The sequence below is a fragment of the Ailuropoda melanoleuca genome, chromosome 3, assembly GCF_002007445.2.
Source record: "Ailuropoda melanoleuca isolate Jingjing chromosome 3, ASM200744v2, whole genome shotgun sequence".
NCBI lineage: Eukaryota > Metazoa > Chordata > Mammalia > Carnivora > Ursidae > Ailuropoda > Ailuropoda melanoleuca.
In genome coordinates this window covers 15,145,163-15,169,795 of record NC_048220.1, presented here as the reverse complement: position 1 = coordinate 15,169,795, position 24,633 = coordinate 15,145,163, and the positions used below count along the sequence as shown (strand labels likewise).

Genomic DNA, 24,633 nt, shown 5'->3' with positions numbered 1-24,633 from the left:
TGAGCCTCAGAGTAACTAGGTGACTTGCTCAGCTGCCCCCACAGCAAGTACGGGGGGGGGTGCGTGGAGGGGTCAGGATTTGAACCTGAGATATACCACTACCAAGTACAAGGGACTGTTAGGGACTTCAACCGAGCCTCATTGGTTGAAGAGTTACGGTTCCGTCTTACAGATCAGTGACCTGGAAATCGGGGTGCAGTGGAGTTGATCTTTTGTAAGAGGTAAAAACACTACTGAAAATCCCTCCAGGCCCCCTGCTTCACATATGGCGTGTGTGGCTTTGTGTTAGACGCTGTAAGATTCACAAGAGAACTGAGACCTCCTGTAGGGGGGCGTTCGCTGGGGGAATTAGTGACACTGAATTGTCTCCCTTCCACCTCTCTTTTGTCTCCTAGTGTGTATTTGAACTCCTGCTGTCCCGTTTCTGCTTCTAGGGCGCTGCTGCTTTCTACTCATTGGGCTGCCACCAGAGACAGCTTCTTGCCCTCGTGCAAATATGGGCCACATTTCTCTCTAGCAGGAGGAGGTCGGGCTAGGAGGTCTTCGAGGTAGAGCATTCTGTGATTGTCTCAGGGGGCGGGGGGAACAGCTGGAAATGCACAGTCAGCGGCCTGCAGCCGGGCAGGTCACCGCCAGGCTGAAGGGAGGCTCAGCCCTGTCGGTTGATGCCACGAGGCTTGTGGGCCCGGCCCGGCCCAGCACATTATCTGATTATTATTATTATTATTATTTAAAGATTTTATTTATTTATTCGACAGAGATAGAGACAGCCAGCGAGAGAGGGAACACAAGCAGGGGTGGGAGAGGAAGAAGCAGGCTCCCAGCGGAGGAGCCTGATGTGGGTCTCGATCCCAGAACGCCGGGATCACGCCCTGAGCCGAAGGCAGACGCCCAACCGCTGTGCCACCCAGGCGCCCCTATCTGATTATTATTTTAAGAGCTAGTAGACATTCAGACTTTTCCCTCATTTTTGTGTTGACAAAAAATCATCACGTTTTAGGAAGTAGCAAACCTACCAACTAAAACACGTCTGGGGGTGGCTGTAATTGCCTACGCTCCTCTGTGATTGGCGACCTCTGGGGAAGAGGGGTTTCCAGGAGACCCCATGGATGGTCTTTGTTCTTCACTCCAAATTCTGAAATCCCAAGGGAAAAGAGTTCCCCTTTTTTCTCTCACTGGTAGTGACATTTCCGTACCTACCTGTAGGAATGGCAACTTGTGGGCTCTCTTGAGGAAGCCAGTGTCATGGGAAAACCAGAAATTCATTATGTAAGTCAAAGAGTTGAACGTCTTCACTGTTTACCTGTTGAGTTTTCCTATCGAGTTTAAGAGTTTTAGCCTATTATCGCTTTGGGGGGACTGTTTATGATTAGTTCATATTTATGGTCAAATTCTCTGAACCTTAGCTTCTTGTTTCAAGGCTCCAAGGTCCCCTCTGTAAATGCTGTCGACCAGGGTCTTACCATTGCACATTTGGATTGTGTGGACAGAAATAAGCACAGTTCACTTGCTGGTAGGCCCAGGGTACCATGGCCTCTCCTCTCAAGGCTTCTAGATTCTTTAGACATTTGATGTTTGGATTCTCTTAAATATCCCAAATAGTAGGGCTGTGTGTGTGTGTGTGTGTGTGTGTGTGTGTGTGTGTGTCTGTGCATGTGCGCATTTGCAGATATATTCATAGCTGGAGTTATATTGAAATAGGGATTTAGTCCAGAGATTCTGTTGTGATAGGATTTGTCATCAGTAGAAGGCTGGAGATTACATTTTGCAGTTGAGGAAAATGGTTTTCAGCAGAGGTTAGGTGCCTCCCCAAAGTCACAAGCTAATTAGTGTCAGAGTTGGGGCCAACATCCTAGTGTCCAATGCCCTGTCCTTATAACTTGGTATCGTAGGCTTTGCCTCATTGTATCCTGATCTCGCAAATCGGGGAATTAATGCGCTCTTGGATGCCTTACCTCCTTTTCTTTCATCCCATTTTGTTGTTTATCCAACCGAAGCCGTGTTTATTCTCTTGGAATTAACGTAGGCTGTTGATCAAGGGATATAAAGAGTATTTCGAGAATATTGTTCTGTTTTGTCTTTTCCGTTTATATATGTAGCAAGCAATTATAGTCAATTTACAGCTAACTATACAAATTAAGAAGTTGGCAAACATGCAAAAAAAAATAATAACCTACAGTAACCGGTTTATCATTTTCCTTGCCCTCCCCTCCCCCTTGTTTTTAAATTCTGGAAAGCGGTTCTTATCTCACACAATCTTATGGCTGTAGTAAAGACTAAAAGGTGGCATGGGTTTTTCCCCCCCTCACTTGAATTTCCTTCCTGAGTACCCCTTTCTCCATTTGTCAGCTCAGTTTTAAAATAGGAACTATCAGGGTGAACTCTGATCCACATTAAGCTGCATTTACGCGAAAGCATAAATCACCAGATCTGGGGTTTTGGGGCCGTTACAGGCTTTTCTTTCTTGGGCCCTGTGATTAAGAATGCAGAACAATACAAAGGGTGGAGCAAAAGGAAGTTTTATGGCAGCCCTGAGAGCAGGAAATTAAGTTTCTTTACTATGCAGATGGGTGAAGGGCTGTTCTCACTGTCTTGGATCAGTCAGGCAAGTGAAGTCAGTTTATCATTTTAGTGAAAGGCAAACTGTAGAAATAGTTCCTATAGTCATATGAACAAGGAGCCCACACAGATGACTGCTTCAGCTGTTGAACCAGGAGCACGCTTCCTCCTACAATTTATCTTGAAATGCATTGTGTGTGTGTGTGTGTGTGTGTGTGTGTGTGTAAACACCAAAGACCCTGTTCTAGTGCATCTGTAGCCGAGTGTTGATTTCTTACGAAGGTTAATTGGGATACAGGAACCACGGACTAAGGTGGCGTTTTGCCGGAAGAAACTTCTGTGTGTCCTTTTTCACACATACGACTCGTTAGCCCAGGTGCTAGCGTGTGCAAGGAATCCTCCCTTCTAGGTAGGTGCTCTCTGGGTGTCCCACGGGGGACATAGGGAATGTGGAGTCACGGTGCCGATGGGCTTCGCGTTTGGCTCTTCTGCGTTTGACCATCTGTCAGCAGGGCCCCAGCTCTTCTCTAACAGTCATAACAGTGCTTAAAATGGGTCTGACGAAGGACTGGGTTGGCTGGCGATCGACCTGCGTAGTATGGGCATAGCCTTTGGTTTCATTATGGCCAGGCTCCTGGACACTTTGTGGTGGAGATCTCCTTTCCTGTTTCCAGGAGACGAGATACCATTGCACTGTAAGCTCTTGCATTGGCTGTCATTCCTATTTCCCGGGATTTAGAGGGGGTTATCCCAGGATTCAGTCGGATTCATCACGGATCTTTCCAGGTCGAGCCACTAAAGGACCTGTGCGTTGGAGAAACTCTGTTGATGTTGGGCACATGGCGTTTATTTCCCCATTTATATGAATTCTGCTAAACTTTGCAGTAGAAAACTTAATTAGGAGTTGATGCTTAATACATGCTAATAATATCCAGTTTATGTGTTTGAGTGTGTATAATCAAGTTTATGTATTTTATATATTCAGCAGAGTAAGTTAATGTATTTTCACAGTGATTTAATTCATTATGGTTTATAAAGTACTTTGGAAACAATTTTAGTTCATCTCCTGTGCTTCACTGTCCAAATGATGCATCTACAGTGTTCACTGGAGCCCTTCCTTTGGAAAATATTGTACTTTGGGAGGTACGATTTCATTACAGGTGGGAAAGAGCCTTAATTTTGCAGAGCGTATTTCACGCACCTTGCCTGAGGCTGACCCATTGTCCATCGGTGACGTGAGACATTGAAGTCCTGCCTCTCGTTCTGGAAGCGAGAGCCCCGATGTTGACCTTGTTTGGCATGGGGGAAAAAAAATCAGATGCTCATTTCTCTTCAACTTTATCTTTTGGCACCATGCAAACCCTGGAATCGTATTATAATTGCAAATGGAATTTGGAACAGTGATGTATTCTAGAAGTGATGTAAACAGATTGCATTGCAAACAGCTCCGAGAATGCAGCGCCACTGCAGTAAGCCTGTCTGTCTTTCAGGTTGACCCCCTGTTTACAGTGCCAGCGCCGCCGCCACCGATTTCCAGCAGCCTCACGCCTCAGATCCTGCCCTCCTACTTTCCCCCGTCTTCATCCAATATTGCAGCACCGGTTGAACAGCTTTTGGTTCGGACTCGTTCCGTGGGTGTCAATACGTGTGAAGTTGGAGTAGTGACAGAGCCAGAGTGCCTGGGGCCCTGTGAACCTGGGACCAGTGTGAATTTGGAAGGGATCGTGTGGCATGAAACAGAAGAAGGTAAATACACTTTACTTTTCTCTATTTTCCTGTGCCCTCTTCCCCATGATGTATGTGTTTCTGTCCGCCCCCCGCGAGGGGACTTTGTCTGGTGGCGCGCGGAGAGGAAGAGGAGGGCTTTTTAGACCGTCTGGATTTCTGTTGAAATAAGAATGGTGTTTCTCTTTTCTAGTTCACGGGTGCTTTTACGTTCAGGGTGAATGAGGTGTCTGTGGAAGGGCTCTGAGTTTAGGCGCTAGTGTGGGAAGGCTGGGAAGCAGGGTGAGGGTTCCCCTTGGCCCCGAGAGGGATCGTGGAAATTAGGAAGACAGACGGATCTCAAGTTCACTTTCTTCTCGTTGTGCCAACCGATCTGTCTGGACGTAGTTGTTTTATTTGTCTTGACATGGGTTGTTGAGGTTTAAATTGACCTGCTGAATTGAGCTCTGTTTCTTGCATTTAGCGAGGGCCATGGCCCTGGTATGGCTGTGGCTGGTTGGTGCTCCGAGCTAATATGAAGCCCAAGGTCAGAGGCTTAAGCCCCAGCTGAACCACTCATTTCTCTTCTGTGACAGGCGACATGGTGCCTTCCCTACCCCTTAGCTCAGCAGGCTACCTGGCCAGGGTAATCCAGTAATCACAGGAGAAATGGGTAAGGATTAATCTGCCACTGCTCTTAGAAATGTAAATGTGGCATATACCATACCTACCGTGGATCTGAACCCTGGCCGGCCACATCTCATAGCACACGATTACCTGGTCCAATGTCTTTCAGATGTCATTGACCTTAGAGGCCCACGGGTAATTAAAAACCAAATAGCAAGGAGAGCCCTGCATTGCTCACTGGGGAATGAGAGGAGTAGAGAAAATGAGGAAGAAATGAGTCCCAGACAAACAAAGGAAAGTGAAGAACCCTTTCTTTCCCTCCAAGCGAGGTTGGCCAAGGATAAGGAAGAGGACAGGCGTCGGTATCATGGCCAGCTGGGAGAGGAGTAAGGGCAAGGAGGAGTGTAGCTAGAAAGGGCTGAGACTCAGAATCGCTATTTAGGTCCCTCTGTATCAAGGGGGAAAATTGAGGGCTGCAACTTCCAGGAGAGCAAAATATATAAAAAGATGAAAATCAGATGATAGATCGTCTCAGCGTAATTGTCAAAAGGCGGAAAACAGCGCATGCTGTCTCAAGGTAGACAAGCAAAAAACCATAGGAAAATCTTTGAATTCTGCATATTGCGTTAAGTATACTATTGAAAAATATTTTGTATTTGGAAACAAAATTTCATAGGTACCATCAGTAAGGAAAAATCGTTATAGAAGAAGGAACCAGAGAAGGTGAATGAAAAGAGCAGAGAGGAAGAGCTCTTTTGTGTCTCAACCCAAAATGATAGTTCACATTCGCTTTTGGCTTTAGAAATGTCTGGTGTTTGGGGTTGGGGGGGGTGGGCTGTCTTGCATCCTCTTTGTACCTTTAACAGTGCGATGCAGCCAGATTGGGAGGAATTGGGGGAAGAGGAGCTGGAATTCACATTTTCGTCTCTGGCTTGTCTGTTGAGATGCCCTCCAGTGCAAGGGATGGGGCGCACGTGGGGCGCAGTCTTCTGCCCTGTTGCCTCCCCTTGGGTTCTCCACACTTGGGTTCTTCTCAGGTTTTCCCGAGAGCAGAAGCGGTGGCTGAGGGTGTCCGACTGGTACCTTGGGGAGAAAAATATAGAGACGGAAAGACGTTACTAAGGTGGTAGAACAGAAAAAGATTTGGAAAGGCTAAGACTGAATTTCCATCAGCTCGGAAGAAAGATTTTCTTGCACTTGAACCCCGTGCTCGTCTGGGTGAAGGGGCGCCTTGCACTTCTGTCTCAGCTACGACTTAGTGCCCTCCGCTTTACTGCTTGTCACGATTTTACTTATTCCTGTATCAGACAGGTGCCTGCCGTGTAACCTCACTGGGTGGCAGATGTTGTAAAATTAGCTACAAACTTTCTGGAACGCCTGTAAGTCGTTCACTTGGCTTGGAAGTCGGCTTGGTTTTGACTTGAACCTGAGCTTCTAACGAAAGACGGGGTTACTTAGGAAAAAGAAAATGTTGTATTCAGCAACTGTAGTAACTGTGGGCCATCAGTGAAAGAGCTCTATGGTATTACTGGGATCACTGGTACATTCTTTTCTTCCTTCTGTTTGGTCCCAATGCACGTACCGTCTCGGGAGTTGCTCCATGTTCTCTGAGTGGTCCGCCTCCCGAGTCCGTGTACCTGCCTCCATGTGCTGTGATCCCCGAGTCCTGTGGGTGTGTCCCCCACCCCCATGGGGTGCACTGGCCGCTTTGGGCGCTTTGGAGACCCAGGACTGGAGCCTTCTGCAGCCCCAGCCTTTTGACTGCCTCACAGTTTCCAGGATTTGGAAATGTGTGGATGTTGACTGTGGTGACAAGACGGAGCCAGAGCTCTTAATAGAGTTATTCTTGCTGAATAAACTCAACTCCCGACCTCCACAGNCTTTGGAAACCCAGGACTGGAGCCTTCTGCAGCCCCAGCCTTTTGACTGCCTCACAGTTTCCAGGATTTGGAAATGTGTGGATGTTGACTGTGGTGACAAGACGGAGCCAGAGCTCTTAATAGAGTTATTCTTGCTGAATAAACTCAACTCCCGACCTCCACAGAATTCGAGAACCCGCCTTCGCAAAGGCACGGGTCGTAAGATGTGTGTTTCATGTGCAACCATTTTCAAGAGCATTCCATTTGCATTTTTTTTCCCCTCCAGTACAGTGTGTTTAAAGCTCTTGTACCAATTTAAAAATTAAACCCACTTGACCATTAATTTTTCCCTTTGGGGAAAAACAAAGAGAAGCAGAGCAAACACATTTGGAGCCAGTTATGTGGCGGAGCGAAAAGGGATGGGTTTGGGAAGAAGGGGAGGGGAAGGGAAGCCACAGTAGTTTTCGACTGTGGGGTTGCGCTAACGACAAGCTTCAGGTCGGGCGCTTAGGAAAGTACCAGTTGCTTGTGATTAACTTCCTGGAGACGGAGTTGAAAAAAATCTCTTCCCTGGTATTTTCATTTTGAGGCGGTTGTATACCTGGTAGTGGTTTTCACAAACCTGATTTGTTATGTGCATTCATAGGGGGGTGTGTGTGTCTGGGTTAAGGTCCCAGAAATTTCAGGAGCTCCTCTCTGCAGTCTTGGGGGAATATTGAGTGTTCTCATGATTTGTTTTGAAAGGTAGTGGGCACCAGCAAGACGGCAGTATGAAATCCCCACTAAATACTAATTGCTTCTTGCGCTTGGGATTCCTCGTGTGGAAAAAGTCCAAAAAGACTTTGCCTTTAGTGTCGCTGCCAGTTCGTGGAGTCCTGGTTGCCTGAGGACCAGAGTGTCCTCAGGAGGAACATGTTACGAGAGAAGTTCCCTCTGGAAATAATTAGTGGGTTTCGGAGTGTGCTTCATAGGAGAGAAAAACTATTACCGCAATTGGATGTTTAGTCCTTCTACTCCGATCTCTTCTTTAAGGTGAGTGCATAGGAGCAGTGACGTCTTGTGCAAAATTGCTCTCAGATGTTGGAAAGAATTGCCTTAGCATTTCATTCCTGACATTTGGGGCGCACATGCCTTTGTATAGTTATTTGTTTGGAAATTTGCTCTTTTGGGGGCTGGGGGTGAGGGAGACAAACCCAGAAAAAACATGGTGGTACAGCAGAATGTGTAAATACGTACATGTTGAACTTGGCATTTTAGAGCTTAGGAGTGTATTTTCCTCTGGGTTGTTATTAAATCATATTTACTTGAGAACATACTTCGTTGTTACAGCTGTCATTTACTTTGGCCTTTAAAGCATGTATAGGTTATAGGACTGGGGTTCTCAGCTCTGTGCCTTTGAATCACCTGGAGATTTTAAAAAACATACCCAGGCACCACTTCCAGGCGTTTACTTGGTCTGGGATGGCAGTTTGGTCTGGTTGGGTGACCTGGCGTTGGTGTTTTTTTTCCAAAGCTCCCCAGGGGATTCTGATGAGCAAACAAGGTTGAGAAACCCGGTCTCAGGGGAAAGAGGGGATGTCCTAACCCTCTGCAAGCTGCTTGACCTTTTCCCTTTGAGGAAGTCACTGTGCTGTTGTCTCATTTTCCTGGGTGTAAAATGGACAGACACCCCTGCCCTGTTTACTTCCCAGGATAGGTAGTGTCTGTCCCAAAGCTCCAGTGTGGCAGGTGAGCGTCATTGTTCAATCTCCGTCCCGGTGAGAAAGACGGTCCAGCGTTCGGTCCTGAACCTGGACTTTACAGAGGGTTTGGGGCTTAATGAACAACTAATTGGTACTACTCTTCCTAATTTATTAACATGGCAGGGTGGATCTTACTGATTCTCCATTGAGCCAGGCGTGGAAGCTTCATTTCCCTGGGCGTCTCTGCTGAATTATTTTTGAAACAGTTCAGAAACGCAGAGTATTAAAGGAAGTTAATAAAGTAGCAAATGAAAAGGGTTGTACTCGCAGCATTACTGGGAGGTTTCAGAGGGGACGGTGAAAATGCAAATGGCAGCTTATGAAAGTCAGTGTGGTTTTTTAGAGATGACTTACCACCTGGTGTAAGAGGAGGAATGGTTCTTTGTATGAGGTTCTTTATCGGGGGTTCTGCGTGTCTTCCAAGAACTGCGATCTTGGGAATTAATGTTGTAAAGGGAACGAATCGGGGGGAAGTAAACGATTCTCTTTCAACCACCGGAGGTGCTCTTGAAGTCGTCTGCTTCTCCTGTATCTCCAGAGCCCTGGAGAGGATAGTGTTTCAGTGTGCGGTAGAGGGGGTTTCAAGTTCATTCATTAAAAGGCAAATGATCCTCTATAAATTGACGGTGGATCTGACATACGGTATTGTTAGCCTGGGCTGTGGTATTGACTTGCCTAACTTCTTACTGGAAATAGAACTTTCATTTTCAATTTTGATTTGAGAAGAGATTAAATATGAATCCAGGCTCACTTTGTGTTTTCGGTGTCTGAGCATGGAATTGGTGCAATACTTTTTTTTTTTTTTACTAAGTGAAATGTTATTACTTCTTGAGGTATTTCCCAGTGATTTTATAAATTCAGCTTTGACTCACAAGGCGAGTAAGATGTCCACTTTCGCTTCTGCATTTCGTTACCCGCCACAGCAGTGATGATTGTAACTCTGCAGTCAGGGGGAACTTGAAGATTGCTAACAAGCATGCCCCTCCTATCAGTAACGCGCTAAGTGGAGGTAAATCAGGCCCCCCCTCCCCCGGGTCTGTGAGCAGGTGAGCGTAGTCGGTTAATCAGGGTGCTAGTAAGAAGGAGCATCTGGCCTTGATCTTCAGCGTGAACTCACAGAGGTTCAGAGGGCTGGAAGAACTACTAGTTAGTGCCACTCTGTGCCTTGGCCATAAACTTGGCCCTCCCTCTCCTGGGCAGTCTTGCAGTGGTGGTTGCCCATGAAAAGTTGACATTCGTCATCATTGGTGGCAGAGCAGCTCAAAGGATGGGCCTTCCAAAGTGCACAAGAACCGCCTATTTTTACATGCAGAAGTCAACCCAAGTAGGGGCGCCTGGGTGGCACAGCGGTTAAGCGTCTGCCTTCGGCTCAGGGCGTGATCCCGGCGTTGTGGGATCGAGCCCCACATCAGGCTCTTCTGCTATGAGCCTGCTTCTTCCTCTCCCACTCCCCCTGCTTGTGTTCCCTCTCTCGCTGGCTGTCTCTATCTCTGTCAAATAAATAAATAAAATCTTTAAAAAAAAAAAAAAAAAAAAAAGAAGTCAACCCAAGTAGAAAACCGTATTTGTATAGTTGCTGGACCGTATACCATCTTGGTTACCGCTAATTATTCTGGGTACAATGGTGAAGGGTTTCTGGTTTTTTTTGTTTTGTTTTTGTTTTTGTTTTTAATAAAATAAACCTGGCTTAAGGATGTATATTACACATAATTATAAAACACATCAAAGTATTTGGTTTTTTAAGATTATGGAAACTCCTGTTACTTGTTTCAGAGAAAAATCACAAATTAAAAATGGAGGTCAGGTGTTCAGAATGTGTAGTCCATAAAGATCTGTGAATGAAAGGAGAGTATAAGGAAGGGACCAAGAGAGGGCTTGGCTGGGTGGTCTTCCTGGGTTTGCTTTCCTCTTGGACTTACCAGTTGTAGGCTTTCCTGATGGGGCCACCATTTGCATATGGTGAGTGATGGTGTGTTTGCTGGAAAGCAATACCATAGTCACATCACTGCCTGTCAGTGTGAAATAAATAAGCTGCTCTTAGGTAGGCTTCAGCTTCTTGTTTTTAGACCAAACATTTTTCTTTTGTGTCATTTGTGTGTGTAGTTTGGTGGTGACCTTAGGTGTTAAGGAATGAAGCAGTCAGCTTTAAACTCACTCTGTTAAGGCCTTTTGTCATTACCCCTTTTGGTTGTTTGACATTGTAGCTGAACTCTGTGAGTAGAGCTAAACTTTTCTTGGGACTTGAGTATAGTAAAAGATTTAAGAAGTTGTCATACAAGATTTGTGTGTATATAGTATTGTCCTCCCTTGCTTATCTTTGCCCTATAAAGAAGTTGGTAAGAAAATCTTGAAGACGTCTTACTATTACAGTGACCGTGAACTGAAGGTATATCTTCTAATTACAGAATGGAGATACCCTCCACAAGAATAGCTTTTGGCCCACCTGGGCATATTGATTAAAAGTATTTCATTGACTTTTCAAATAGAATTTTTATAGCATCTTTATTGAGATATAATTCACACAGCATGCAGTCTACCCATTTAAAGTATATAATTCAGTGGGTATCTTTTAATGTATGAAGAGTCCTCCAACCATCACCACAGTAAACTTTCGAACATTTTTGTGATCCAAAAGAAACCCTGTACCCCTTCGTAGTCACTACCGCTTACTTACGCAATCCCCATGTCATTGACCTGATGCATCTTTGTCTTCGACTCTTCATTGTTTTTATGTGTATTTTATGGATGAGAGAAAGGGTTGATTTGTTGAGTGCTTGTACCGGGCCTTGTGCTGGACTTGCTTGCCAGGTAGTAATTTCCTTTAATCCCTAGAACACAATCCAAAGTAAACTTACCGTCCGTATTTTTACGAAGGAGACTTAGAAAGGGATTTACCTGTGCAAGGTGGCACACCTCTTTGGGCGTGCAGAGCCCTCACTCTTCACACCTAGTCCTGGGATTTCCACTCCCCACAAGGTCCCGTGTATTTCACGAGGTGCATTTTGGAAAGAGGGAGTACGATGTGACATAATAATTGGAGTTTTTCTTTATTTTATTTTTAAGCCCAGAATGATAGGAAATTCTTTATAGTGCTTGCTTCTGATTTTGGCAGGAGTAAGTGAATCAGCTTCAGCTGGGTTGATGTATACAAACCATCCCTTTCTGCCCCACTAAGCTGGAAGCTTCCTTAGTCCACAGATCCCATCTGTTTTGTTCACTGTTGGATCCCCAGCGCCTGGCACAGAGTCAGTGTGCCATACATATTTGTTGAATGTTGAATAAATTTGCGGAACAAAGTGATATGGTCTTGATACCTGTTTAAGTTTGCGTAGTATAGCTTTCTAGTCAAGAATATGTTACTTTTGAATTAAGTTTGGCCTAGACAATCTGGAAAATACAGCTCCAGAAATCTACTTTGTCACTGATTTTTTTTTTTTTTGGTGGGGAGGGAGCCATTAGGAAATCCGATGACACTGTGTTAAAATTCACCTCCCAACCTTGCTCTTCCTAGACCAGTCTCCAAAAAAGGGGGAAACAAGATCATTTGGTTTGCTTTTTCCCTTCTGTCATTCGTATCCTCAATATGGTTTTAATCTTGTGATGATAGAAGGAATACCTGGCCATTTGAGGATATCCGCGGGGCAGAAAACACCTAAAAGGTAGAAGAAAAAAAAATCATTTATAATCTCCCTATTCAGGCATCCACTTTAATCTGTTGGTTTACTTCTTTTTCTGCTTTTTAAATACACATTTTTTAAAAATGTAGTTGAGAGCATTTGGTAGATAGGGTTTTGAATACTGCTTTCTCTTTTAATTGTAACATTAAAACATAAGCATTTCTGATGTTATTAAAACATTTTCTAAAGATGCATTTTCTTGATATAAAACATTTTATGGAATGGATGCAAATTTGATTCAGATTCCTCTAAGGCTGGATATTTACATTGCCTTCAGCTTCTTAAATAATATCACACTCCATGAAGTGTTTGTACTGTTTTATGAATTTGCAGTTACTATTCTAGGGTGAGCTTTCAAGACACAATCACCCAGTCAAAGGACACAAACATTTTTTTTTAAAGATTTTATTTATTTATTCGACAGAGAGAGACAGCCAGCGAGAGAGGGAACACAAGCAGGGGGAATGGGAGAGGACGAAGCAGGCTCATAGCGGAGGAGCCTGATGTGGGGCTCGATCCCATAACGCCGGGATCATGCCCTGAGCTGAAGGCAGACGCTTAACGACTGCGCCGCCCAGGCGCCCCAAAGGACACAAACATTTTTAACACACTGGAATACCTGTTGATTGCTTCCTTGCTTTCCCGAAATGTAATACTGGTAAATTGTACCAGTTTCCATGGCCCTGGTTGAGAATGCTCTTCTCTCTTAACCTTCCCGACAACTTCGGACTCACTGACATTTTCGTGACGAGAAAGGATGGGGTTGTAAGCCAAAGGCAGAGTTTCCAGTGCCCACATCCAGGGTCCTACCCTTAGACGGAAAGGGAATGCAACCTTCTTCTGCTTGTGGAAAAATCACAGTGGCTCAGCCAGAGACAGCAGGTGTGCCAGTGAGGGTCCCCAGACAGCCTGAGCCAGCGCCCTGTGCTGGGAGGGCATTGCTCTGGATGATAACAGAGGTTCAGACACCACTTGTGCTTGTGTCTACGGTGACATTTTACAGCTTTTTTCCAGCAAGTGAAAGAAGTTAAAAAAAGACTTCCAGGTATGAGGCATTCAAACACCCAGGGACAAAAATTGGTCTGTCAGGCATCCATTCTGAACTGGGAGCGATCTCAGCCACTTCTGTTTCTGTCTCTGCAAACATCTTCTGGGTTCTGCTCCTTCCGAATAATGATGGACTAAGGAGGGATCTTTACAGAAAACCTTTGCACCTTGTGATTTGTTGATAATGTATCATTTGTTCCCCCCCCCCCAGCATCCACCATTGAGTTCTCTTTTCCCCTAGCCTCTTCCCTCGCTGCTGCCCTCTGTCGCTGCCACCGCGGGGACTGTCCAGGTCCTTTTGAAAATGGTGTCTACTAAAGCGCTCTCACATGTACCCTTCCCCAGCCCTTCTGTCCTCAAATACGATTGGCTAAAAGGAAAGTAAGCTGTGACACAGGAAAGGCCTATCAAAAAGCATTCTCAGCAAAGAAGATTGAGGAATTAGGCTCGTGGGCACAATTACAGAGTATCGAGCCAAGTCTGGTGTAACACCATCAGAGAAAGACCCAGGACAGGTGGGATTCAACGTGATGGGGGTTAGGCCGGCCCCTTGGCGCCCATTCGATAATTGCTTGTAAGTGAATAGGAAATGGGACAGTTATCAACATGCCCCACCCATGTATGGTCTTCATTTCAAATGAAGCCTTCTGACTCAAGTGTGTGTTTTCATCATAGTGTTTTCATTCCTTGGGCGTTAGAAGTGCGGCGGCTTTCTTTACACGACACATGACACATCTGGCATGTCTCAACAATCGAACGCTTTTGCCCAGGGAACTCTACGTGGCTCTGCCAACATCATCTAATTAGCCTCTTCTCGTTTATGTGGAAGACTCCCACCATGAGTCTATTACTCTGGTGGAGAAATTGAGACACAGGCAACCTGAATAAAACAGCTGTGTGTCCTTTCTGGGTTTCCAGTGTGTACCTCCCGTGATCAGCCTTTCCTAGTTTTTAAGTCTGTGTGTGTGCGTGCGTGCGTGCTCGTGCATGGATGTATATGAATAGAACCAATTATTTTAAAAATATGCTAAAAGGCAAATAAACATTTGCTTGTCAGTTTGAGGTTTTGACTGAAATGTGGGAACTTAATTCGGCTTATAGAGTGAGATGTTTTTTTGAATTTAATATTCACCAAATATTTTTACACAAATACCCAAAATGTTGTTTTTGACTGCATATTTCATAACAAGAGCAGAAATGGCCAAGCCCTTCCCGTCCGTCAGAGGCAATGCCACATGTTCCTCCAGCTCTGTGGGCCACTGGTCTCCTGCCAGCTCTTCAGGGACTCACTTGTACATTTGCACGCTGTGTATGGTGTCATGTATATGTCTTTTTGATACTGACATTGACAGACGACTTTTGAAGTCAGTCAAGTTGAAGGAGCTGACTGAGACACATTGAATATGTCTTACTTTGCTCGAGGAGCCACAGAGACCAATTTGTTTAGAGAGAACCAACAAAGACTGCTTTCCACTGTGTTCCTCAACTTCTGGAGAATACCTCATAGTTTTTCAGAATATGAGAAGCCAAGCCAGGCCCAGGCAGTCCTCACAGTGAGCTGCTCTAATATGATTTCTTACCCAAACATACTGGAAGCACAGAAGAACTGTAAATTGGGTTGGAGGCCTTGGCTTTGGGCTCTGAGCCTGGAACCAAGCTGGCTGCAGTCACGGCACACTGAGAAGCGCTTTGAGCTCAAGGATGAGTCTTTGAAGACCCAAGGGCAGACAAGTTTGGAGGCCATAGACGGGAATGATGACAGCCTTCCTTATATTGAACTTGTCTCTTTCATAAAACATCTACTTGGTAGGGTGACCAGAAGGCTATATCATGTTCCTGGGAGTTCTAAAAAAAAGGAGGGGAAGATCTAAGTTGATAGTGGGACAGATGACCCCAGGAGGTTTAGGGGAATGGAGGGTGAGCTTTAAAGAAGCAGAATGCAGTGAGCTACTTACTGTTATATTGACTGCACATTCATCTTGAGTGATTCAGAAGGAGAGCATTGACCACAAAATCCTTGGTCAGTTACTAGAGAATCCAAAGCGTATGGCCTCTAGGACATCCCCCTTTATATCTGACTTGTGAATTAGGTATCTTCTTGAAATGAATATCATCCGTCCTACCAGTCATCCCAAGATTGCAGTTTCTTGCAGTAGCACATTTCCAAGTGTGGAATTTCAACCAAGCGTGAGCTGTTGAGTGTGACTGCTAAGTATTTGAGGCTATGGTTAGCGTCCCCATCTTCATTTTGCCAAAGGGAGGAAAATAAAGTGTGGGGAATTTATGAGTCAAGTGGAAATTAAGACAGGGTCTAAAGGAGAATCAAGTACCACAGAGCCTCCAGGAGCTTCAGTGAGGGCTTGGGAAGGGTCTAATGAGCCATGTAGGCTTATGTCAAGGTTTCAGAAGAAGGTGGGCTGGACCACACTGGGTTCCTCTTCTGGAGAATAATTCAGGTCTGGCAGCTAACCCACATGCCCTGGGCTCTGCGTTCTGACTCACTGATAAGTTCTGCTCTTCCCCCCCCCCCCCACATTTGACTCCCACCCGGAACACTCCTGATCAGTAGATCTGGGCTTTTACGCTACACGTTACCCAAGAAAGATGCTGATACTCTGCCACGGACTGTGTATTTGCTCAGTGCAAACTGTTGCATATTTTGGAAAGTAGGAAATGTCGTCCCGTGTTTACAAGGGAATATTAGGGGATTGTCAGGGAGTCTAAATTAGTGTTCTCTCCACAACTTCTGGCAGCTTCAGCTTGTATGGTTCAGTGTTTGGTGTCATTGCCCTATTTATTTCATTCTCATAATTAATGAAAAGTGACAAAGAGGGTAGTAGGAGTGCTAGGCCAGTTGGTAAGCATCATATGCTTGATTAGAACCCAGAACATTAAGGCCGAAGCCTTTCTTCTGTGCACATGAACTTCTTCTTGTGTTTTGGTTACTTGATTAGTGAAAAGCCTCTTGAATGACAGCCCTTGACTAAGAAAGCACATGAGAAGCTACACGCCTTGGGAATCCCCCATGAGAAGCCAGCAAGAGGAGCATTTGGTTCATACAAACTCTTGTGTTGATTCAGGTCTTCTGGAAGGGCCCTGAGTGCCTACAGCGAGGAGCACCTATAATTTTTGGATTAAAAATTCTCCTTTATCTTTTTGGCTACAGTGTTCTAAATCCATTTAGCAGATTAAAAACAAAAAACAACAACAAAAAAGAACAAGACAAAAATGGACTGTTGCAGAATCCTCCAGAGTCCTCGATACTGCAGTTGTAACTGCTGCTAGCAAAACTGAGGGAAGACAAGTGGCTAAACCAGGAGAAAATGCAAATGAAGACAGAATGATGTGATTGCTCTAACTTTGCAGTGATCAGAGTGTATTGGTCTCCAGGGGTAAGGGAGGCTAGTTGAAAGGAAAAGGGAGAAAGGTGGCCAGTCACCTAATGTTGGTCACTCTCGCTTCCCACCATCCCCGTGTGTCATAAAAATACATGTATGTATAGGGGCGCCTGGGTGGCACAGTGGTTAAGCGTCTGCCTTCGGCTCAGGGCGTGATCCCGGCGTTATGGGATCGAGCACCACATCAGGCTCCTCTGCTATGAGCCTGCTTCTTCCTCTCCCACTCCCCCTGCTTGTGTTCCCTCTCTAGCTGGCTGGCTCTCTGTCTGTCAAATAAATAAATAAAATCTTAAAAAAAAAATACATGTATGTATAATGACCGCATGAGGTTCTGTGAAAGTGTTTCTCTGGCTGCTTTTGCAGACACTGTCCCTTGCCCACCGGGAAAGCCAGGGCATTTCTTTGGCTCTGGGCCTCACTTTCCTCATCTGTAAAATGGGAGGGTTTAGAATACGTAATCCCTTAACGGTACCTGAGCTTTGGGGCACACGGGGGTGTGATTCCCATAGAATATTCTTGCCGGAATCATTTCAGACATGGAGGATTCTGAAGAAAACTCTTAGTAAACAGTCAGCCTCAGTGGGTTACCCTTTAAATCACACTCTGGGTTCGTGCCGAGTCCTATTGAATAGTGAGCGAGTAGCCATGCCTTGAGTGTCCCACAGTGGATCTATTTCTGGAACGCTTTATTTACTGAAACCATTTATTGAACTATTAGCAGTTGTGCAGGTAAAGTGGAGTCTGGTCTGAGTAGGCTGACATTTATTTTCTGCTCTGGTACCTTCCATGGAAGAATGAGCACATGGAAGACATTACCCGAAAAGATTCCTAAAAGGTACCATCATCAGTTTCATAAGCAGATTTTCGAACCCCTGCTCTAAAATGCGCACACGAGCCCTACCTCATTCTGTGTTACTCCATCTACACCTTGTGTTAGGAATCCTCAACATGTCCGGGGCGCCTGACTGGCTCTGTCATTGGAGTATGACACTCTTGATCTCGGGCTTGTAAGTTTGAGCCCCACGTTAGGTGGTAGAGAGATTACTTAAAAATAAAATCTTAAAAAAAAAAAAAAAAAGAATCCTTACAGTGTCCAAAAGATGGCTGCAAAGTAGAAATTTTTTTGGATGCACAAGTGTGAACAGTTAATGTGGTATAATTTTCTCTTTAACTGTTATTCAGTTTACAAGTGTTTTTATAGTTTAAAAAGCCAGAGTTCTACTAAGACTGTAACAGTAGAAAAACCCCATCTTTCCCCTTGCCCAGTTCTGCTGGACAGAGGCAGCTAACTACTTTAGACTTTTGTATTGTGTATTTTCTTTATATTTTGAGAACACATGTTTCTATAGCTATTTCATGATGTAATTTTGTAGTTTATATTTGACTGCTACCCATCTTCCCAGTATGGGTGTGAGTTACCCATTGCTGTGTAACAAATGACTCTAAAACAGAATACCTTAAAACAGCAAACATTGATTATCTCACACTTTCTGTGGGTCAGGAATCAGAGGAATCTCTCCATTGGGCTTCTCATAACATTGTACGTTGCTTCCCTAGCAAGATCCAAGAGACATTGAGCCCAAGATGGACTCCAGAGTGTTTGTATAACTTTGTGTTAGAGAGAATAACTTGTTGCTTTTGCCACTTATTCTGTTCCTTAGAAGTCAGTAAGTCCAGCCCAGGCTCTAGGAGGCCAGGGTATCACATAAGGGTCTAAATACCAAGAAGCAGGAATTATGTGGGACCATCTTGGAGGCTGCCTACTACAAGTAATTTTTCCTTAGGTCAGTATTCAGTGTTTACATTACTATGACTATGTATGTATTATTCACAGCACAGCTGTGTACTATGGTTACTTTTTTTTTCTCACCCAGCTGTCTTCCTGGTATTAATAGTTGCCTTCTTTTTTATTTGCTTAGTGTTCTGTGCACCCCTCACTAACTCACCATGAACCATCATGCCAGAATTATAAATTGCTTCTCAGTTCGTTGAAACACACCCAGTATTCTACGTATTTTATCTTTTGAAGTAGTCTCTCCAGAGCCTTCCCATCTGCTCCAATCTGGACTGGTATTTTAGGGGTTAGACAGAGGCCTCATGAAATGGTTATAAAAACTGAGCTGTCTGTACACCATCCTGAAGATTCCATTCTTAGGTTGGATACCCTGTTTCCTGCATCAACATGTGCTTCACTCTTGTTTCTGTCTTTCATTTTGGTGAAGCCCATCTTCCAGCAGCTTTCTAATAAAGGGCTCGTGGAGAGTGAAAGTTTTGAAATCTTGCATGTTTGCACATGTTTTCCTTCAACCCTCATACTAGACGAATGAAGGGGCTAGATGAGGAATTAGTGAAAATCATTTTCTGTCAGACTTGAAGGCATTGCTCCTCTGCTTAGCCCTCCCCAGCGTTGTCCTTCAGAAGTTCAGCGCCATCCTGATTTGAGATCTTGAGTGTGATGGCTGTCCCCATTGTCTGCCAGGGCTTCATCTCTTTGTCCCCAGCATTCTGATACATCTCAGTGACATCCTTTGGCATGAGTCTTTTTAAAACTCTCGGGCTGAGGTTGGTCTTCTCATTGGAAACTCAGGCCCTGTCATGTTAGAAATTTTATAGATGTCTTTCTTCGGAGGGGATGCAGTTTCCATTTCCATGTTATCTCTGGAGCTGCTTTTAGTTAGATATGTTGAACCTCTTATGTTGGTCTTCTACTTTCCTTTTTTTTTTTTTTTTTAAAGATTTATTTATTTTAGAGAGTGAGTGGGGGGAGGGGTAGAGGGAGAGAGAGAAAATCTCAAGCAGACTCCCCACCGAGCATGGAGCCTGACAGGGGCTCCAAGGGGCTCAATCCCATGACCCTGAGATCACAACTTGAGCTGAAACAGAATCGGACGCTTGAGTGACCGTGCCACCCAGGCGCCCCTTGGTCTTCTAGTTTTCTGATCTTTGCTCTCCTTTTTCAAATCTCTGGCATATAGTTTTTAGCATATTTTCTGATTTGGGAGTTTTCTCATTCTTTATCTTTAAATAGTTTCATTGAACAAAAAGGCCGTTCTCATATATTTTTCATTGCTGAGAGCTTCTTTTGGTTGTTGTTGTTATGGGGATCAAAAGCCCCTGTTCTAGTTTCATGAATGCAGTGTCTCAGTTCCCTGAGGACTGACCTTCCTTTTCTTCCCTCCTTCCCTCCCTTCCTTCCTTCCTTCCTTCCTTCCTTCCTTTTCCTTCCTTCCTTCCTTCCTTCCTTCCTTCCTTCCTTCCTTCCGCCAGCCCCGGTTCTAAGTTCCTTTGTGTGTTATCCTCCTTTGTGCTCAGTCTTTCCTGTTGGAGCCTTTCCTCAGGCTCCTGATGATTCTTAGCTGTCTGCGTGGATCAGAAGCCAGTTTGAGTCCCACATGTGTGGGAGGGCATTTTGATGGTATAGGAAGATCTGAGTGGATCGTCTCTCTAGGGGATCTCCCAGCTGGGGGTTTCCGTATGCCTTTTCTCTTGCTTTGATCAGTTTCTCCAGAAAAGCCTTCTCTGATTTCCCGGTCACCGACTTTTTTGGTGCCAATTTCGGGAAAGAGGGTGAAGGTTTTACTCCCCATTGTGTAAAAACTGAATCTTACTGTTTCTGTTTGTTGGTTGGTTGGTTGTTTTTTTTTTTTTTAAGTAACTATAGTATTAGCCACATTACACAGATGAGAAAACTCTTAAAGAGCTTTAAGTTCCTTTGCTGAGTTTTCTTGGTAGCTACTATTTATTTCATGACCTGAAATTGAGATAGTTTTAGTCAACTTGGAATGTGCCATCATAATGGTCACTTAACTTCTGTGGAGAGATCAGACCATTCAGTTTATTACTTGCCCCCCCCCCACCATGTGGCTTTAGTTAGGCTTCATTTCCAGACAGACTATAAGTTTGAGAACTTAAAACAGAGGCATATAAGTGAAACAACAAACTGCCTTTTTTGGTTGTTATTTGCCCATTGGTTATGTAAACGAGAAGAATGTAGTAGCTTTGGAAACAGACTCTCCCAATCCCATCCCTTCCTGCTGCCCTCCTGGGTCCTGGCCTGACCATTACTTTGGGCTTGAGCTCTGTTCTTCTTATGTGTATTTAGCAACGCAGCTTGTTCACCAAACTGGTCTTTCACAGATTCCTTTCCGTGTTTTAGCAGAAGTCTCATTCCCATTTCCTAGTTGGTGACCAACCCTTTAACACCTCCACCTGTAAGACACCGACATTGAGAGGTCTCCTAGCTCTTCCTTCTACAAACGACAGATGCATTGAAGACACCTCATTAAAACCAAGGTCCCTTCCTTGGTGGACTTCTGCGGTGGACCCAGGCCTGGAGGCAGGCTGTATCTGGAAACACCGCTCACTTTTCCAAAGCCCTTGCAATGACTTGTATTTCAGGTTTTTCTTCTCAGCCAAGAAAGGGGCTTTTATCATTTAGCGCCCCTACTTTATTTTCAATTTTTATTTTTCATTAAGATTTTATTTATTTGTTTATTTGTCAGTGAGAGAGCGAGAACGCAGCAGGGGGAGGCACAGAGGCAGAGGGAGAAGCAGACTCCCAGCTGAGTAGGGATCCCAACAAAGAATCCATCCCAGGACCCTGGGATTATGACCTGAGCCAAAGGCAGAGGCTTCACTGACTGAGCCCCCCAGGCGTCCCAGCCCCCCTACTTTAGCAGAGTGTAGGGTCCTTCCTTGTTGAGTAGAACGGCTGTAAAAGGTGATTGTAGATATCACATTGCTATCTTCCGAGGTGTTCTTATTTTCCTGTGTCGTTCATGCACGAGTCGCCGCTGCCCAGAACCTAGACTGTTGTCTGAGTGAATGAATGAATGAATGAATGAATGGTGAGGAGACAGGTGGTCAGGTCAGGTCTGACTTTGAAAGTCACCCTCTCTCCTTCCTTCCCTCTCCCCATGTGGCTCGAGCCCATGTTGGCGCTCAAAGGGAGCTTGTGTGGGTTTCGTGCTGTTCTGTCAGTTGAGTCAATAGGGGACAGGCAGTAAGCTGAAGGAAACATTTTTATATCCTTAAAAGTGTTATCTTTGAGGAGCAGTTTGTAATGCGGGAGTGAAAAGAAGCTTCTTTCAGATGGCCGGCTTGAGGCAGGCAAAGCTGCTAATTTGTTTTCAGCTTCGAGGAGATTTAGAGCCTTGGCCTCCCTGGCAGTGGCTCACGGTGGAATTGTTTTCCCGCTCCTTTCTCTGCGTCTCCTGCCCCACAGCGGGGGGAAAACGCTGGATGTTTGCAGAGCGGGGAGCACCAGGATTCTTCTTTTGCAGATGGGCATGGAGATTGGTGGCCGGGGACTTTTCTGACTTAATGGCGTGCTCTTGAGAAAATACACCAACCCCTTTTCATATCTGAGGGCAACCACAGAGCCTCCCGTGGGAAGGTGAATTGGAGTCCAGTCACTTAACCATGCCAGGAAAGGGAGCGTCAGAACGAAAGTTCTTGCCCGGCCTCCTGGGCAAAGCCCTGCCTGAGATAGACTGCGTACAGAGAAAATGCACACGGCACCCAACACCTAGCCTCCGAAAATGTCGGGTTCACACCGGTAGCAGGCCCTAGCCCTGGCTCTGCCCATCAGCTCGAGATAGGATCATGGGAACCAAGATGGCGGCCCATCGTGGTGGGGATGGCGGGCCCAGGATTCCTTTCAGGCCTCTGGTTAAGCCCCCAGCGTGTTTAGGCCGCATTTAGGGAACTTTGCCAGTGGCCACTTGTTGGGGGGAATATAGAAACAGAAACTCTAGTAGGTGGTGGTTTGTGTGCTCTGGGTTAAAACTTTCATTATTATGTAGATTTCCGCAGTTAATCAGATTAATTTTCGTCTTTTACAGCTCGCTGAGATTTTGTCCCAAAGTGGAGGGAGGCCTTTGGGTCCTGAGAGCTGGAGTTTTAAAATTTCTCGGTAATGCCTGGATCAACACTCTAGGAATTGCTTCTTTGCCAGCTTTCCTCCTTTTTGGCAATGGCAAATGCATGAATAATGCCTTCTTTGAAGCTTTAAGGCACACAATAGGCTAAGAACTCTCTAATTGAACTTTACAAGCTGAAGGGGCTGACTTATGTGCAGCATTTGAACAAACTTCTAGTCACCGCAATTTAGTAAGGGTTAGTACCAAAAGCCATGTAAGGCTTTATTTGATCCATTTATGAATAAGAGCCCGCAGTAAATTAATTACCATATAGTGGGGCTAATAAAATCTAGCAGGATGAGAACGGCTTTGGGTTCATCTGTAGAGGGGAATCAGGACAGCGCTGATTCCCGGTATCGAAGCGTTTCCTGGCCCCGGGGCCTTCCGCAGCGCTGGGGAAGGCTGGTGTTCATGCTCCGTGTCCATCCAAGAGGCATTTGAGCCAGCTTTTGGCTCCTCAACTGCTGGAAGGCTTTGCTTTATTGATCATAATAAGCTGTTCTGTCTTATTAAAGTTGCATCATGGAGTCTGGTTTTTAGGAGCCCTATTGAGAATTAGTTGCAGAAGAAGTGATTTGCTTGTATTTTCCGACAGTTAACAGGCCAAGCAGATGGAGGAGCAGGCCTGGGCTAGTTGGGGTTGGCTGCCTGCCACTCTTCTATGAATTTTGATTTTCACGGATATATAATAGTTTTATTTTTTCCCCTCCTTTTTGGAAGTTCTTCCCTATGAGCCTTGAGAAAAGGGACCCTTGGTTTCCTGTAAAATGCGCGGCCCGGCGTGAGCGGGCGTTGCGGCAGGGCGTCTCACGGAGCCTGTGTTGTGCGCGTTAGATCGGGATCCCATAGACTCCACGTTGGGTGCAAGAGGAGAGCAACAGCTCTTTAATGAAAACGGATTTCACGTGCACTTTGCCTTGCATTTTCAGATGCTTCTCTTTTCTCCAGGCTGCAGTCGCCAACATACTGAATATACGGAAGAAAGCGTGTTCAGCTTCTGTTTCCAAAAAGGAATTTGTATACAGACGTGAAATAAGCCAGGGCAGCATTTGGGTGAAGAAGGTCTGGGTTCCTCCTCAAAGTCCGTTCCAAAAACTTGTTTTATTAAATATGTAGAATGCAAAAAAAAAAAAAAAAGTATGCAAAAATGCTGTGTCAAAAATGTGTGCGGTAGAAAGGACACCGTGAAAGCGAATGTGTATTTCCTGCCGCCTCCATGAGAAAATAGAACATGTCCGTTTCAGGACATTTGAAAACCCCTGGTGTGCCCCTCCTTTCACCCCACTCTGCTGCTTACGCTCTCTGTGAAACCACTAACCTGCATTTTGTGGGGTTTTTCATTTCCAAGTTGTACTGCATTCCTCTAAGTTCTGATGTAAGCGCCTTGTTTGTTTTGCATGTTTTGAACTTCACATAAATGCAGTCATATACGGTACTTCTCTCAACTGGGTGTTTGCCCTCAGCACTGAGCTCTGGTTAATTTTCACTGCTGGGTCAGGGTGTTTGGATATACCACGATGATTTATCCATTCTTGTGGCCGTGGACTTTCGGATCGTGGCCAGTTCTTGTTGCAATTTCAAACACTGTCCCTGTGAACATTCTTTTAACGGGTCTCCCAGTATCTAAGGCAGCGTTTACACAAACAAATCTACTTTAAACACTATGCTGGCTTTTTTTTTTTTTTTTGAGATTTATTTTGCCAAGACTGCATGCTGCAAAATATTTCAGGTATCACCCATGGTAAGATGACCATTCATTACCTACTTCAAAGAAAGGCCCGTATTTACCCAGCAGTATGAAGGAACAGTAGATTTGCGTCTCCACTCTTAGTGGTGGTCCAGATAAAAGTCCTGGCTGCTGCGAAATGCGTTTCATTAATGTTTGTTAAAAGGACAACTTCAAGAGTCAAATGGAATTTTAAGATTGAGAAGATAAGCGAGAAGTGCCTGCTTTGTCTCCATGTGCTGCCTTCACCTCTCCTCCCTCAGTTCGTGGAGTGTTGCTGGTTTGCACTTGCCAGTAGGTGTTCTGGTTGCTTCTCCAGACAGCCTTGCACGGCATGTCTTTGACTTCCTGTAAAGTTGAGAACACACTAGTT

At 45.0% G+C, this 24,633-nt stretch overlaps 1 protein-coding gene across 4 annotated transcripts in view; it reads left to right on the top strand.

Annotated features, from left to right (window-relative positions):
• ZNF608 (zinc finger protein 608) overlaps nt 1-24,633 on the top strand; it is a 110,214-nt gene that overhangs the window by 47,677 nt on the left and 37,904 nt on the right. For all 4 annotated transcript variants that reach the window (XM_011226018.3, XM_019800524.2, XM_034655945.1 and 1 more), the window contains one exon: nt 4,050-4,305. In XM_011226018.3, the coding sequence (XP_011224320.2) occupies nt 4,050-4,305 (256 nt within the window). The remainder of the gene's footprint in view (nt 1-4,049; nt 4,306-24,633) is intronic.